The sequence below is a fragment of the Biomphalaria glabrata genome, chromosome 13 (assembly GCF_947242115.1).
Source record: "Biomphalaria glabrata chromosome 13, xgBioGlab47.1, whole genome shotgun sequence".
Lineage (NCBI taxonomy): Eukaryota > Metazoa > Mollusca > Gastropoda > Planorbidae > Biomphalaria > Biomphalaria glabrata.
This window is the reverse complement of record NC_074723.1, coordinates 31,163,952-31,177,806: the sequence shown is the minus strand read 5'-3', so window position 1 is coordinate 31,177,806 and position 13,855 is coordinate 31,163,952. Positions and strand designations below refer to the sequence as shown.

The 13,855-nt window shown below is 30.6% G+C and overlaps 1 protein-coding gene across 1 annotated transcript; it reads left to right on the top strand.

Annotated features, from left to right (window-relative positions):
* The first annotated feature begins 1,754 nt into the window (after nucleotides 1-1,754).
* Nucleotides 1,755-13,518, top strand: LOC106062803 (uncharacterized). The gene is made up of 6 exons (XM_056008919.1): nucleotides 1,755-1,818; nucleotides 4,123-4,569; nucleotides 5,270-5,349; nucleotides 7,278-7,335; nucleotides 9,566-10,276; nucleotides 12,492-13,518. Exons 1-6 carry the CDS (start codon nucleotides 1,761-1,763, stop codon nucleotides 13,136-13,138), a joined length of 2,001 nt encoding a protein of 666 aa, XP_055864894.1. The 5' UTR covers nucleotides 1,755-1,760; the 3' UTR covers nucleotides 13,139-13,518.
* The last annotated feature ends 337 nt before the right edge of the window (nucleotides 13,519-13,855 follow it).

Sequence of the window (13,855 nt, the reverse complement as noted above, 5' to 3'; positions counted from 1 at the left end):
ATTGTGATAACTAGTCATAAATAACCGGAAGTACTGGAGAATGGTTAGTTAATAAAGTAAACATTTTAGAGAAGAGTTGATCATGAGTCATTTAAGAAAGATGTGTAGTCGTATAAACATCTTCTAGCCTGGTAATTATGAATCAGAGAGTTGATTGGAGATTTTGTTGAGTTAACTAAGTATCTGTCTATCTATCTATCTATCTATCTATCTATCTATCTATCTATCTATCTATCTATCTATCTATCTATCTATCTATCTATCTATCTATCTATCTATCTATCTATCTATCTAATCTATCTATCTATCTATCTATCTATCTATCTATCTATTATCTATCTATTATCTATCTATCTATCTATCAACAGTAACGACTTAAACAGGATATACGTACTTTGTTATATTTCAGGGCACATATCACATATCATGGCGTCTTAACCTATAAAAAACTACACACATTCGCGCATATTTTCTAACTGACATATATTCTATGAAAAAGATTATACACATTTACAGACATTCATCCGTGACACTATCTCTCTCTCTAAATATATATATATATATATAAATATATATATATGGTAGGCCTACAATAATTGTACAAGATAAATCCAATCCCACTTTAATTAGGCTCCCTTCAATATTGCAATTATTAAATAAAAGATACAAGAGAATTGTATTGCAATTATTTTTTTTTAAATTAAAACAAAATTGACACTAAGCAAGATTAATAAGGGGAGGAGACGGTGCATTTGTAATATTTTGTCAAGGGTGGGGGGAGGTCGTCATAGTCATAAGTTTGAGAAACCAAATTTCGGTATTGGGCTCCACCAGCACAGAAATTATTGTTTTATATCTGGTCAGCCAGCGAAGTTAAATAATAAGGATTTAGAAGAAATACAAAGTAATAAATGCATGTATTTACACAGGTAATGAAATGTATTCTTTTGTGTTAGTATAAAATTGTACCACAAAATATTCTAGTATAAACACTATAATGAAAAGGTACTTTCAACTTTCAAGTAATAAAATGTGCACTATAACTAAAAGTATTTGTATTACATAAGTATGCTAGGTTGTAGAAAAGGATAATCACACATGTCTTTGTGAAGAGAAAAATAAATAAAAAATAGTTTTTTTGTTCTCTTAGAAAGACATCTTTGTGAAATCAAGTACTACTTTGAAACTCTGTTTCTATTATCCTAACTTTCTCTTCGGAATTAACTGCCATTGGTAGTAATTGTTAATGAAAGTGTAATATATAAACAGGTGACCTTAACATCATCTGCCCCGTAGATCTCATTGTCTGAAAGGGCAAACTTTACTTTTTTTTTTACTAATGCATAAAAAGATAAAGATATAAAAAAACTTATGCTTAATTACAATCTTTAAATTTCTTTTTTTTTTTATTTAACATGTTGTGACCTTCTTAGTAGTTAGTTTAAATTGATGGTGCATATAGCTTTCAGTGGTGACAGTCTCAGACATCCCTCTGGTGTCGCCGTATCTTCTTTCTTCTATCTCATTTCATTACGTTACAGACTATCACATTTCTTGATAAGTGTTCCAGTCACACTGGTCAAGGATTTCTCTCTGGTCACGCTTGTTCTATTAACTACCAGGACGTTATGTTGACTTAAGAGATGTTGTTGAAACTTGAACTGATAAGAAAGTTTCCTACAGTCTGAGACATGAGCTTATCACTTGTCTTTTTAACTATATAAACCAGTATTCTCTCCCTTGTTGTCACTAGTACCACAATGGCCTTCTTTCTACGTCTGGCTCTGTGGGCGTCTTTAGCTTTCTGGTCAACTTCAGGTCAGTTCATTTATCTCTTAACATTTGTAGAAATATTTTTGTCAATGCATCTCGTGTTATTTTGAAATCGTTAACAATGTACCTTTATTTTTTTTCCTACAACAAATATTCAGTTATTTATATAAATACAAATAACACATTTTGATTACAAAGGAAAATGTTTTCTTAAAAATGAGGAAAAAAAAAACAAACTACAATGATACAATTTTTTATTGCAACTCATAAATTATTCGTGGTTATCTAAAAATCTAATTATAATAAGCTCTCTTTGTAAGTAAATATTACTTAAGGTTATGTTTAGTTCATTTAAAGATAATTAAAATTTAATGATGGAAACATGGCAAGTGTACCAGCTCGATTCTTTTCCTTATCTAACGAGCTATATAAACTTTCTACACGTTAAACTGTTGGAGATTCAGTAACGTGGCACTCATTTACAAGGATACTGGGTCATTTGTCCCGTAAACGTTCTTATGACATGACGTAGAATTGGATGATGCTCAGACACACCAAGCCTCCATTATTTTTCAGTGACTTTCATGTCGATATTATGAAACGTTGTTATTCCTTGATGTTTTGTAATACAACTTTTATATTGGCTGTAGAGATGTTCTACTATCTAAGTGAATTTTTAAAGGGATACCTTATTCCCTCCCTTTTTTTCTACATTGATTCTTGCTGAATATTTTCAAACGCTCTTTTGAAATATACGAAACTTTTGTTGTTGGTATTTCAGAGAAAAAAGAAAGTATTTGTACGATCCTGTTTTTCTACATCAGCGGTTCTCAACCTTTTTGGCTCGGCGACCCCTTTTTACATTTCTGCACTATGCACTATGCCCCGAAAATACTATTTTCGTTTGTAAACATCAGCAACTGTTCCTTCTGTTATAAAATGGAAATCTCCTAGAATAATCTGATATGCGTTGTCAAAGCTTTATGTTTAATTCATGAATAGTATGATATTATATTTTTCAAATAGATATTTCTCCTATCATTACATTACAAAGAAATAATTTTGACCTTCCATAGATGCATCTTTTTTTTTTCCTTATTTACCTTGTTCTTGTTGCAGACTTAGATGAAAAGTTTGAATAGCATGACTGAGCACGAGCAGTGACTGGGACAAAAGTAGCTACATTGCTACAATAGTGTTGCGACTATCTGAGTTTGTTACTGTTGTACCAGATTAGGCATTCTGTGGGCAGGCTTTGCAAGATCACAACAACTGTCAACTTCTGCATCACATTGACTTTTTTTATTTAGACTTCAGGGCTACAAACCTGGTAAACCAGTGTCAGGGCTGTGTTAAGGCCTTAGATCGTTTACCCGGGCCCCTGACATTCAACAGGCACCTTCGTGCTTACAAATAAATAAGTGATTCACTGTTTGACAATGTAATTGTTTAATGATATGAATATAAGTTATGATGACAACTTATGGAGTAAAGACATGGCATTTGAAACATTCTAATATTCTGGATATATTAATTAAACAGTAATTCTACACCTTGCTGTCCGACAACGTGACACACAAATGCTCGCAATCACAACAAAACACACTGCTGAATCTAGTATTTAGTGTAGAACTCCACTCCCATACTAACTCCCTGTAGAGACATAAATAAAGACAAACTAAAAGAACCAGTCTAGTATACTATGGCCTCGAAAACAACTGCGAAATGCAGTCATGCCTTAGATACTCACCCTAAACAGGGTAACACAGAAAAATCTCAAAGACAACGTTTCACCAGCATAATAACAAAAACACTCCATCAGCTTACAAGCAAGGCAACAAAAAGAAAGTGCGTTCAAAAATTGTGCACTTAATAAACATTGGTGCTAATACCATAATCTACGCACCGACAACCAGATATCGCGAAAATAATTACTGGAAATGGAGAAAACAAATCGTGATACATGGAAATCGGTAATTGACTGCAAACACTTAATCCAGATCTGAGTAATTGACATTAAAGAAAAATCCTTTTTTCGCTTCATCGTTATTAATGAGTTAAGCATTTTAAAAAAATAATCTTAGACATCGGCAAAAGATATAACACAAGGAATTAAACTTGTGTTTATCGTTTTTGATGCCAATGGATGCCCATTTGTGAAGTTTATACAATTGAAACATTTATTGCTTTTCTAATTGTAAAGAAAGTATTTTGAAAAGTATGAATATAGCAAGGTTTTTCGAACAACTAAATATTTTGCTATACAGGTTACTTTTTATTATTTTGAAAATTTAAACAATACATGTATATAAATATTTTTATAGATAGAGTAACTTTAATATTTTTCAGAACTTGTTATTGATGTCCAGCCAAACGTCATTTTACCAGAGATAACACCCCAACTTGTGATCAACTGTTCTATAACCAATAATCAAGTTCAACAGATTGAAGTTATCAAATGTCTAACTCTTTCTCGTTATAATGAAACTATCAAAGAATTTGACGATCTTTTTGTTTTAAATTCTTCAACACTAGATCTCAAACAACTTCAGCAATTTAAATTTTCACAAATCAGTTTTGGAAATCTGTATATAACTTTAACTCTAAATAATCCATCTCATTTTGATGCTAAAGTCTATAGATGTAATGCCACTGGAGACAATGCAGAAGGGACGAATATTTCTTTGTTTGCTAAGATGGCAGTAGAATATGAGACAAGCTCGACCGCTTTCATTGAAGAGATACGACGTTTGAAACAAGACAAGAACAACTGTCAAAGTTCTTTAAGAAGCCAAAGTAAGCTTTCATTTATTTATAAAATAAAAATTAAAAAAAAAAGAAGAAAAACAATTGTTCCACGTGAATTCGTTAAATTGTAAAGTGACTTACTACGAAGCGCTGGGTTAAGGGATCTAACTGTTGGCGAAGACTCAGATTTTCAGCTTAACTATTATTTTTATAAAGTCATATAATTCTCTCGGTAACTACTATCATGCAATCTGTTGAAAACAACGTCAGGAAGGGGTTCCTATTAAAAAGTAAATTAAGGTTCCCATTTCAGAACTTGCGATCTATAGTGCAGATGATGTTAAGGTCATCTGTTTTTTTCGACCAAAGGTCAGAACAACGACCAACCGCCTTTTTTTTTTCTCAAAACTAATGTTGAGCACTCATTAGAGTTTGGTGGACTCAGAAGCTCCCAAAAAATCACGAAAATAATCTACACTGAAATTCGAACCCAGTTTCGGAAAAAATATTCCTTTTTGGTAAATTAATTTATGTAATGATCAAAAATATAACTTATTATAAATTTGTTATCATGTAGAATGAGTATGCCATATACCTAATAATAAATTGACGCGGACAAAAAAAATATACTTCCCGACAAATTTTTGGTTGTAATCTTTGTGAATATCTACATTGTACTCTTCTAATTAAAATATTTCATTCTTCTTGAATAGTAGAACTACATAGTTTATTTGTACCTCTTTTCCAGAATCGAGACTTCAATTTGATGGAAGTTCTGAAATTATTCGAGAACTAATTGAACCTTTGACATTAAACTGTTCATTTAAGGTAATGTCTTAATTAAAAGTGTACAAATGTTTGTTTTTAATATACGTTTACTGTATGTACTGCCCTGAATATATTTTCATTGAAAATAGCCTGCTTGAATGTTTTGGAACAATCAAATAGTCTTTTTTTACTCAACGATATTGCGAGATTTATCACCAGTATAAAAAAACAAAGAAAAAAACTTTCAAAATAATTATAATATTCTTATTCTTAGGGGGGAGAACTTTGCATATTTACAATTTTATTTCTTGATAATAAAGATTTTCTTCCCTTTTTGGATATCAAACAATATATTTAATTACCAATAAATAAATGACTTATTGTTAAATTTTTAATTGAATCATGTTTTCTTAGGTATAATCAATCATTGTTTTAAGTCTCAATGTGATCCCAGGGAGGGAATGGGAGAATTTACGATATCAATTCTCTAATTTCCAGGAGGACAAATCTAACATATTTAGCATGTCTGTAAATACTGAATGATTAATTTCTGATGATGGTATCAAAGAAAATTATTAATAACCAGTAAATTATTGACTTAATGTAAACTTTTTATAAGATCTTTATATTTTCTATGGCAATGAATATGTGTGCACAGTTTCAACTTAATCCAAGAATGGGGGTCTGATATTAATATATACAAACTTTTAAACAGACAGACTAAGAGACAGACATAGTGAGTTAATATTACCTTAATGAAAATCAAAAGTATGTTTCGAATGAAGCATGTGTCCAGAAAAGAAAATCATTAAAATAATAGCGCTCTGATTCAGTAGTGTTATTTGGCTCAGCTTCACTACACTGAGTCTTGTGATTACGCGAATCTTAAAGAGCCATCCTCCATATGGCTTATCTATTTATTACTATATTGTCCTATTAATTAAAGAACCTACAACCTAAATTTCATTTTTAGTAAACTTTTATATCAACTGTGAAAAGTTTAAATCGATTTATGTTAAATTTGTTTAATTACTAGTACATCTGAAGATGTAATGTATCACAAATCATCTTTTATTTTTACTTTGTTAGTCACAGGGAAAGATAATGTATCAAAAATCATCTTTTTTTACTTTGTTAATCCAAAGAAAAGAGAGAAAGAAAGATGGAAAGAGAGGGAAATAGAAAGAGGGAGATAGAAAAATAAATAAAGAGAGAGAAAGAAAGAGAGAGAAAAAAAGAGAGAGAAAGAGCGAGAGAGAGAGAAAGTGAAATAGAAAGATAGAGAGAATTAGAGGGAAAGTTGGAGAGAGAAAAAAGGAGAAAAAGAGAGAATAAAAGAGAAAGAGAGAGAGAGAAAAAAGAGAGAGAGAAAGACAGAGAGAGATAGAGAATGAAAAAGAAAGATAGTGAGAGTTAGAGAGAAAGATGGAGAGTAAAAAAAAGAGAAAGATCGAGAGAAAGAGAGAGAAAGTGAAATTGAGAGTAAAAAAAAAGAGAGAAAGATCGAGAGAAAGAGAGAGAAAGTGAAATAGAGAGAGTTAGAGAGAAAAATGTAGAGAAGTAGAGAGTAAGAAAACAAAAGAGAAAGATTGAGAGAAAGAAAAAGAAGAAGGTAGTGTTTGTATATTAGTATATTATGCTTTAGTGATTTATGTATTAACACTTCTTTGCGTTTATTCTTGGAGTATTTGTGTCAAGTTTTTTCTCCTTCTCTAGAAAAAATGCAAATATGTTTATTATGATTATGTTCTAGTTTCTATATTTTTTAATAAAGCACGATCCTAATTCCTAAAAAGAGGAAATTAATTTTTCTTTTGTAGAATGAAGAACTACAATAATAGTTTTATATTATCGATTAATATGATATCGTTTTTTTAAATAGATTATTTGCTTTGTATTTTGTCTGTGCTTTTGTTTTTCAAAGATAAATTTCTTTACTAAAAATATTTTATCAGTATTTAGAATTAGATAAAACTTTCCTTCTACAGTTTTTAAATGATGATAATCAAGAAACATCAACACTACAATCTTTTTTCATTCTACACGGTAACGTATACTCTTTAAAAATATGTCGTGCTAGTGTATAGTGACTTTAATTTCGACTACGTAATTATGCAAATTAAAACTGATGTTGATGTAAATAGCTTCTTTTTATGTTCTTAGTAATACGATTCTCCAATTCTAGATCACTAACATGTATATATTTTATAGGTGTGATAGTAAATGTATAGAGTATAGAGCAATAAGTGCTGGTCATTTCAATGTATAATGTTGCAGGTGGGTTGTGTATGATTAACACCCTTGGTTCAAGGTATGATTATGTATATTCCACATGGAGAAGATGTCACATATGTTAACTCTACGATATTACTTACTTACTTTTATAGGTCACACTGAACAAAGGAAATAAACACTTAAATGTATTTATAATATACATGGGCTATACATATACAATAACTAAACATCATAATATAATCAAGACGGACAAATATGCCCAAAATATATTCAAGAGCGCTAAGACTAGATTCAATTGCATATAATAGCAATGTGTAGTCAGAAACCCAACATTACTAAATATGTCATAAGATACACATAGAAAGGAATATATTCTTTTTTCTCTAAAGGAATAACAAAGACAATGACCAACACCAAAATGACTGCATGTCAGCTTTCTAATTGACTAACTTACCACTGGCTACACTTGTTACCCACCCCCCATCTTAAAAACATGCTAAAACTAAAACACAAAACATAAACAGACGAACACTTTCTCACATTTTACACCCACCAGCTCCTTACAGTTGATCAATTTTTTTTTGTAAAGTTAATGATTAACCGATATTCAAAGCTTATATCAACTCAGTTAATTATGTGTCTGTCTGTCTGTCTGTCTGTCTGTATGTATGTATGTATGTATGTATGTATGTATGTATGTATGTATGTATGTATGTATGTATGTATGTATGTTTGTAAAACGTTAGAACATGTTTTTTCCCCCCATTTCCATTTCTTGGATCAAGTAAAATCTATAGATAAGATAAGATAATTTTATTGATCCAATCAAATAGAAATTACGTTTGACTACAATTGACAACATCAGCGTAACTACTGTACAATAAAAATATAGATGAAAAATTCGAACAACATTCACACACGAAACACATACACATTCACAACCAGCGCTTTATGAATTTGACTTCTATGTACTTCTCGATGACGACAGCTGATCTGTTTTAGTCCTAATGGAAAGGAGACGACAACTTCGTTCAGATCTTATGTAACAGTGGTTGGTGCAGGTTTTCTTTAAGAATCGTGAGTGTTTTGGAAAGGCATCTTTCACGAAAAAGCTCTTCAAGAGATGATAGCTGTATTCGAGTGATATGCGATGCTTTTTTAATTAGCGATCATTAGTCTATTTAGTCTAAGTCTTTATGCCAGTTACAATTATCTTTATTTTTAACTTTGCACTATTATTCATTGAACCTGTCAACTCATGATTCACAAAAGAAAACAAAAAAACTATAAGTTATTTATTTGTTGAAGATTAATTATTTTATTTGATATCAAAATAAGGGTGATAAATGCTACATAATAAGAGATATAATGTGTTTATTGAGACTTCATTCCCTTTTTACGTTTCGACATGTTGTCCTTCCACTTCCGTTTCTTGGATCAAATTAAAATTTGCTTAATTGTTCATAGTCGATGAAAACACATAAATGAATTTAAAAAAATAATTTTAGTCATTATTAATTAATTAATTTTGTTTAATATAAAGATAAAGGGAGTTATTTGCGGTTCTTTCCCTTTGATAAGTTTGTTTTTAAAGTATTTTTTATTGCTTGTTTTTTTTAATATTTAAAGTAAAATATATTGTCTAATTAATGTATAGAATGTTATCTTCTTAACGCGGCCTAAACAGACATACGGTACGTCGTTATATAATTTGCTGTTGAAAACATTTGGTGATGATGGAATGTATACTACAGTCTACCACTGCATTGTGTGAGGCTAAATATGAAGATCATTGTTAGGATATTATTTTAATGGAAACATGAACATCACTTAAATCTTCTTAATTGAAGACTTTCTTATTTAATACTAGAAGTCTACAAAATCAGTCAAGATAACAGGCTTAAGAAACTGTTATCCTTATAGGTAAACCTATTTAAATTTGTTTTACACTTATGTTTGTCTGTATCATATTTATTTCTGGGATTGTCACCCTTGTTTGACTAAAAACATGAATTTTATTTTATTTTTGTGTGTATTTCAGAGACCAAAGGTGTCATTGCATATATAAACAAAGGTCAACCTGTCGTAACCTCGATGAAAGAAGTCAAGTCTAAAAATGTTAAAGGTGAAATCTATCAAAATAAACTAAAAGATTCCTATCTTCAAGTCACATGGACCGAACTAAAATTGTCCGACTCAGGAAAATATGTTTGTGAAGCTCATGTTCAATATTTAGAAGGAAGATCTGAGAAGTTCAATGAAATGCTGACTATTACAGTTCAAAGTCCAACATTTAATGACTTGGTGAATGTAATACAGAAATTAATAACACAAGTTGATGAAGACAAGGATATCAGAACACAAGCTATGAAGATAATGAGAGTAGGTCTGGAAAGAAATTTTACAAGCCTTACAGAAATCGTCAATACAAATGCACAAAATATCAAAAACATGAGATTCACTATGAATACAAATATTACAAGCATAAAAGAAGACATGGATACTACACCTCAAAATATTATGAGCATAATAGTAGATACAAATAACACTATTACAATGCTTAAAAAAGACCTGGATACTAATGCAGGAAATATTAAAATCTTGAGAGAAGATATAGATGGGAATATTATTAAGCTTAAAGAAGATTTAAATACAAACAAACAATTACAAATTAATTTGCAAGAGAATCTCAAAATGGAGGTGGCAAATATTTCTACCAATCTAACCGAGCTGAAGAACCAAATGGATGAAGGTAGAGAATTCACTTATATAGTTTCACTTTGATATTCTTTGTACCGTTTGTTTTTATTGGGAAGCGTGGACAAAAGACTAAGTACTCTTAATCTTGGCTTCTCTTGGCTACCTATGAAGGAGGCTCGAGATTCGACACCCGACTCCAGCGCCTCAAGGAAGAACGAAGATAAATCTCCCAGATACCCATTTCCCCTTGGTAGTGTGGAGATTGTATTGGATCATAGCTCTGAGCATGTTATAATCATGAAAGTAGCGCTATACACAAGCTTTAATTAATTAATTTATTTAAAGTTAAAAATCAAATAAAACCAAATTTGAAACGGTTGATAACGTAGAGTTTAACAACATCAGTTTATTTCATTCGTTACTCATGTACAATTCTATACGTGGAGAAATATTAGACCTAAACGATTACTTCAGTGGCATGGCAACTTATCAAATCACTATCTGTTATCTACCTTTTTGAACTACTAATTGCCGCTTAAATGTAAATATATTATTTCTCTCATATATATTATGAAAACTTTTACATAGCTATAATGAACATGATTTTATCTACATCTGCATATGTTATTATACAAAAAAAATTGTTTAATAAATTATTTTTTAAGTTTGCTAGCAAAAAAAAAAATAAATATAAACAAATATCAATACTGCGATATAGTTTGGATTGGATTAAATTTTAATCTATAGTACGATGGTGTATCAGAATTGTTACGCTAGTTCACTGGAGATTAATGGAAAATTTGCACGAACATATACGTGATTAATTCATGAGAAATTTTAGATTTAATTCAAATAAAGATAATAAAATAAAATAAAAAATATGGGGAAAAAAAGGGGGGGGATTGCGTGTCATCAATGTCTTAATCTTAGATTTAGATCATGTGTAAATTATTGTTTCTAAAATGTTTTGTTTCGGATGTTCCTTCAGAGTTGATAATTTACGTTCTAGTTAAAGCCTCCCGCAGGACGACGGGGGATGGCAGTAGTACATAAATTTGAATTCACATACTAGTACATTTTAAATACATTTAAATAAAATATAAGAATAATGAAAAGCTTTAAAACAAAAATTAAAGTCCACCTCGAGTTTTCTCAATATGACAAAAAAAGATTTGTTTTCTCATTTATATTGTTGTAACCCTGCCTTGCACCAGTGCTTGAGGTGCGCACTAGCGCACTGTTGGACGTAAACAGGAAGACACTAGAAGAGAAAGAATAACAGTGCATCAGGGATTGCGAAGAGTCTGAATGTTTGGGAAACTAAGAAGAAGCCAACTTTTGTGCTGCCTGGAGGTTGTAGTAGGGGCCCGGAGCAAAGCGGGGAAGGCTGTCATTGGTCCACATTCGAGTTAAGTAGCAAAGGACTGGTATACTTAGTAGTAAGACTCTGAGGAAGCTGAAGGATTTTATGTGTTTACCCTAGTGAATAAACATAACTATTATTTCATGTTAAACTGTGTTGAGTTGCCTGCCTTTTCGTTAATGCCTAACCTAAAGTTACAACAATATGCATACACCTTGAAATTGTAAAGAAAATCTCGTAGTAGCCAATTTTAATATATAAGATAATGGCAATGTCTCTTTGATTCCGAAGATAAAGGATATATATATATATTAAAATAGGTGCGAGTACTCAGTGATGGATTGCCTAACTTTTAACTACTAATAAATTAATAATAAACGATACAATACAAGAAAGGTAACAATTTTTTCACCTCACATTTGAAAAAGGTGCCGGTACGCGGTGCCGATTTTAACCGTCACAAAAAAGCAATGTTTATATACATACATACGCACACACTTTCATATATATAAATATATATATACATATATCTTTCAAGAAGTTAAAAAACAGAAAAAGTTCTTATTCACTTACATCGTGTCTAAACGTAAATTAGAGACAACATGATCTAAAAATAGATTTAGAATATTACAACAAGACATACTCTTAGGAGCACGAAAGCTATAAAGTATTGAGATTGTCAATGTTTGAGTCTCAGCTCAAAGCTATAAGCAAGAAAATAATGGGAAGAGATACATTTAAAAATTTGCCATATATAGCCTGGGACTTAACCTACGGGCCTAGCTAATGTATTGTGCTTGTAAATATATTTTTTTAATTATGTATTCTTTTGAGTATTCTTGTTTTTATTCGATTATTTTAGTATTCATAAAGATCTTACCTTTTTCAATTTCTTATCAAACAGTAAAAAAAATACTTCAGTTATACTTTGTGCCACCCACAACATGTCGTAATGTCACCAGTACTAAAGCCCGTGCCATTGTGACGTTATCTTCCGGGTTAAAGGTCATGTGTGACACCAAGACAGATGGTGGTGGATGGATCATCTTTCAGAGAAGAATCAACGGAAAAGTAGATTTCTATAGAGGCTGGAAGGAGTATCGTGACGGCTTTGGAGATTACAACATTGGGGAATTTTATCTGGGAAATGAAAATATTTTTAATTTAACTTCTACAGGAAAATATGATTTAAGAATAGATTTAGAATATAACAACAAGTCGTACTTTGCACAGTACGAAGACTTTAAAGTATTGAATGAGACTGAGAACTATAAACTACAGATAGGAAACTATTCAGGAAACGCTGGTGATAGTTTAAGACGTCAAAACAACATGTTCTTTAGTACTCTAGATAGGGAGAATGACATTGACAATATTGATCACTGTGCACAAAGATATTTAGGTGCTTGGTGGTACAAGGATTGTCATGTTTCTAATCTAAATGGTCAATGGGGAAATACATCATTTGGGAAGGGAATGAACTGGTACGGTCTAACGCAATGGTATGACAGTGTTACCTTTAGTGAGATGAAAATAAGAGAAAGAGAATAAAATTCACACTTTGATGGTTGTAAAAAGCAATACCTTGAGTGTAAGAGAGAAGCTAAAATAAAAACTTTATTTTTTTCCAAATAACTAGACCAAGTGCTTCACTGTTTTCTGTTTTTTTTTAATCATTTTTTTTCTTCCAAAATGTAAAATATAGGCCTATATATCATAATGTAAATGTTGTAACATTTTTGTCAGGAGAGCTTAAATAAAAATGTTACATTTTGCAATTATATTATATTATATTTAAAGACAGTGTAATTGACTTAATTTTAGTTGTAATGATTTTGTTTGACACTGAAGTTTTTTTGTTGTCTTTTATTACTCAACATGAGAATTCTTATTTCTTTAGTATGTTCTAAATTGTACACAGTTATTAAACTAAAATACTTTCGTTTATTTATCTCATATTAAATACAAATGAAATACTCAATTGATTCTCTACTTTATATCTGTTACTAAATGATATAAGACTAATTTTGTTAGTCATTAGGTAATTGCTTCAATCAGCAATAGAACTTATCTGATGTAGTCTTGTTATATCTGAAATATACAACATTTAATAAACTTTAACAATTTTATTTTTTTCAACAAAAACTTAATTTCACTTTTATTTATACATCTATTTTATATGAAATCTGATAAAGTTCTAACACAAATGAAATTATAATAAACAAAAAAATTGTTTGACATCTAAAAGACGTCTTTACTGTTTCGAGT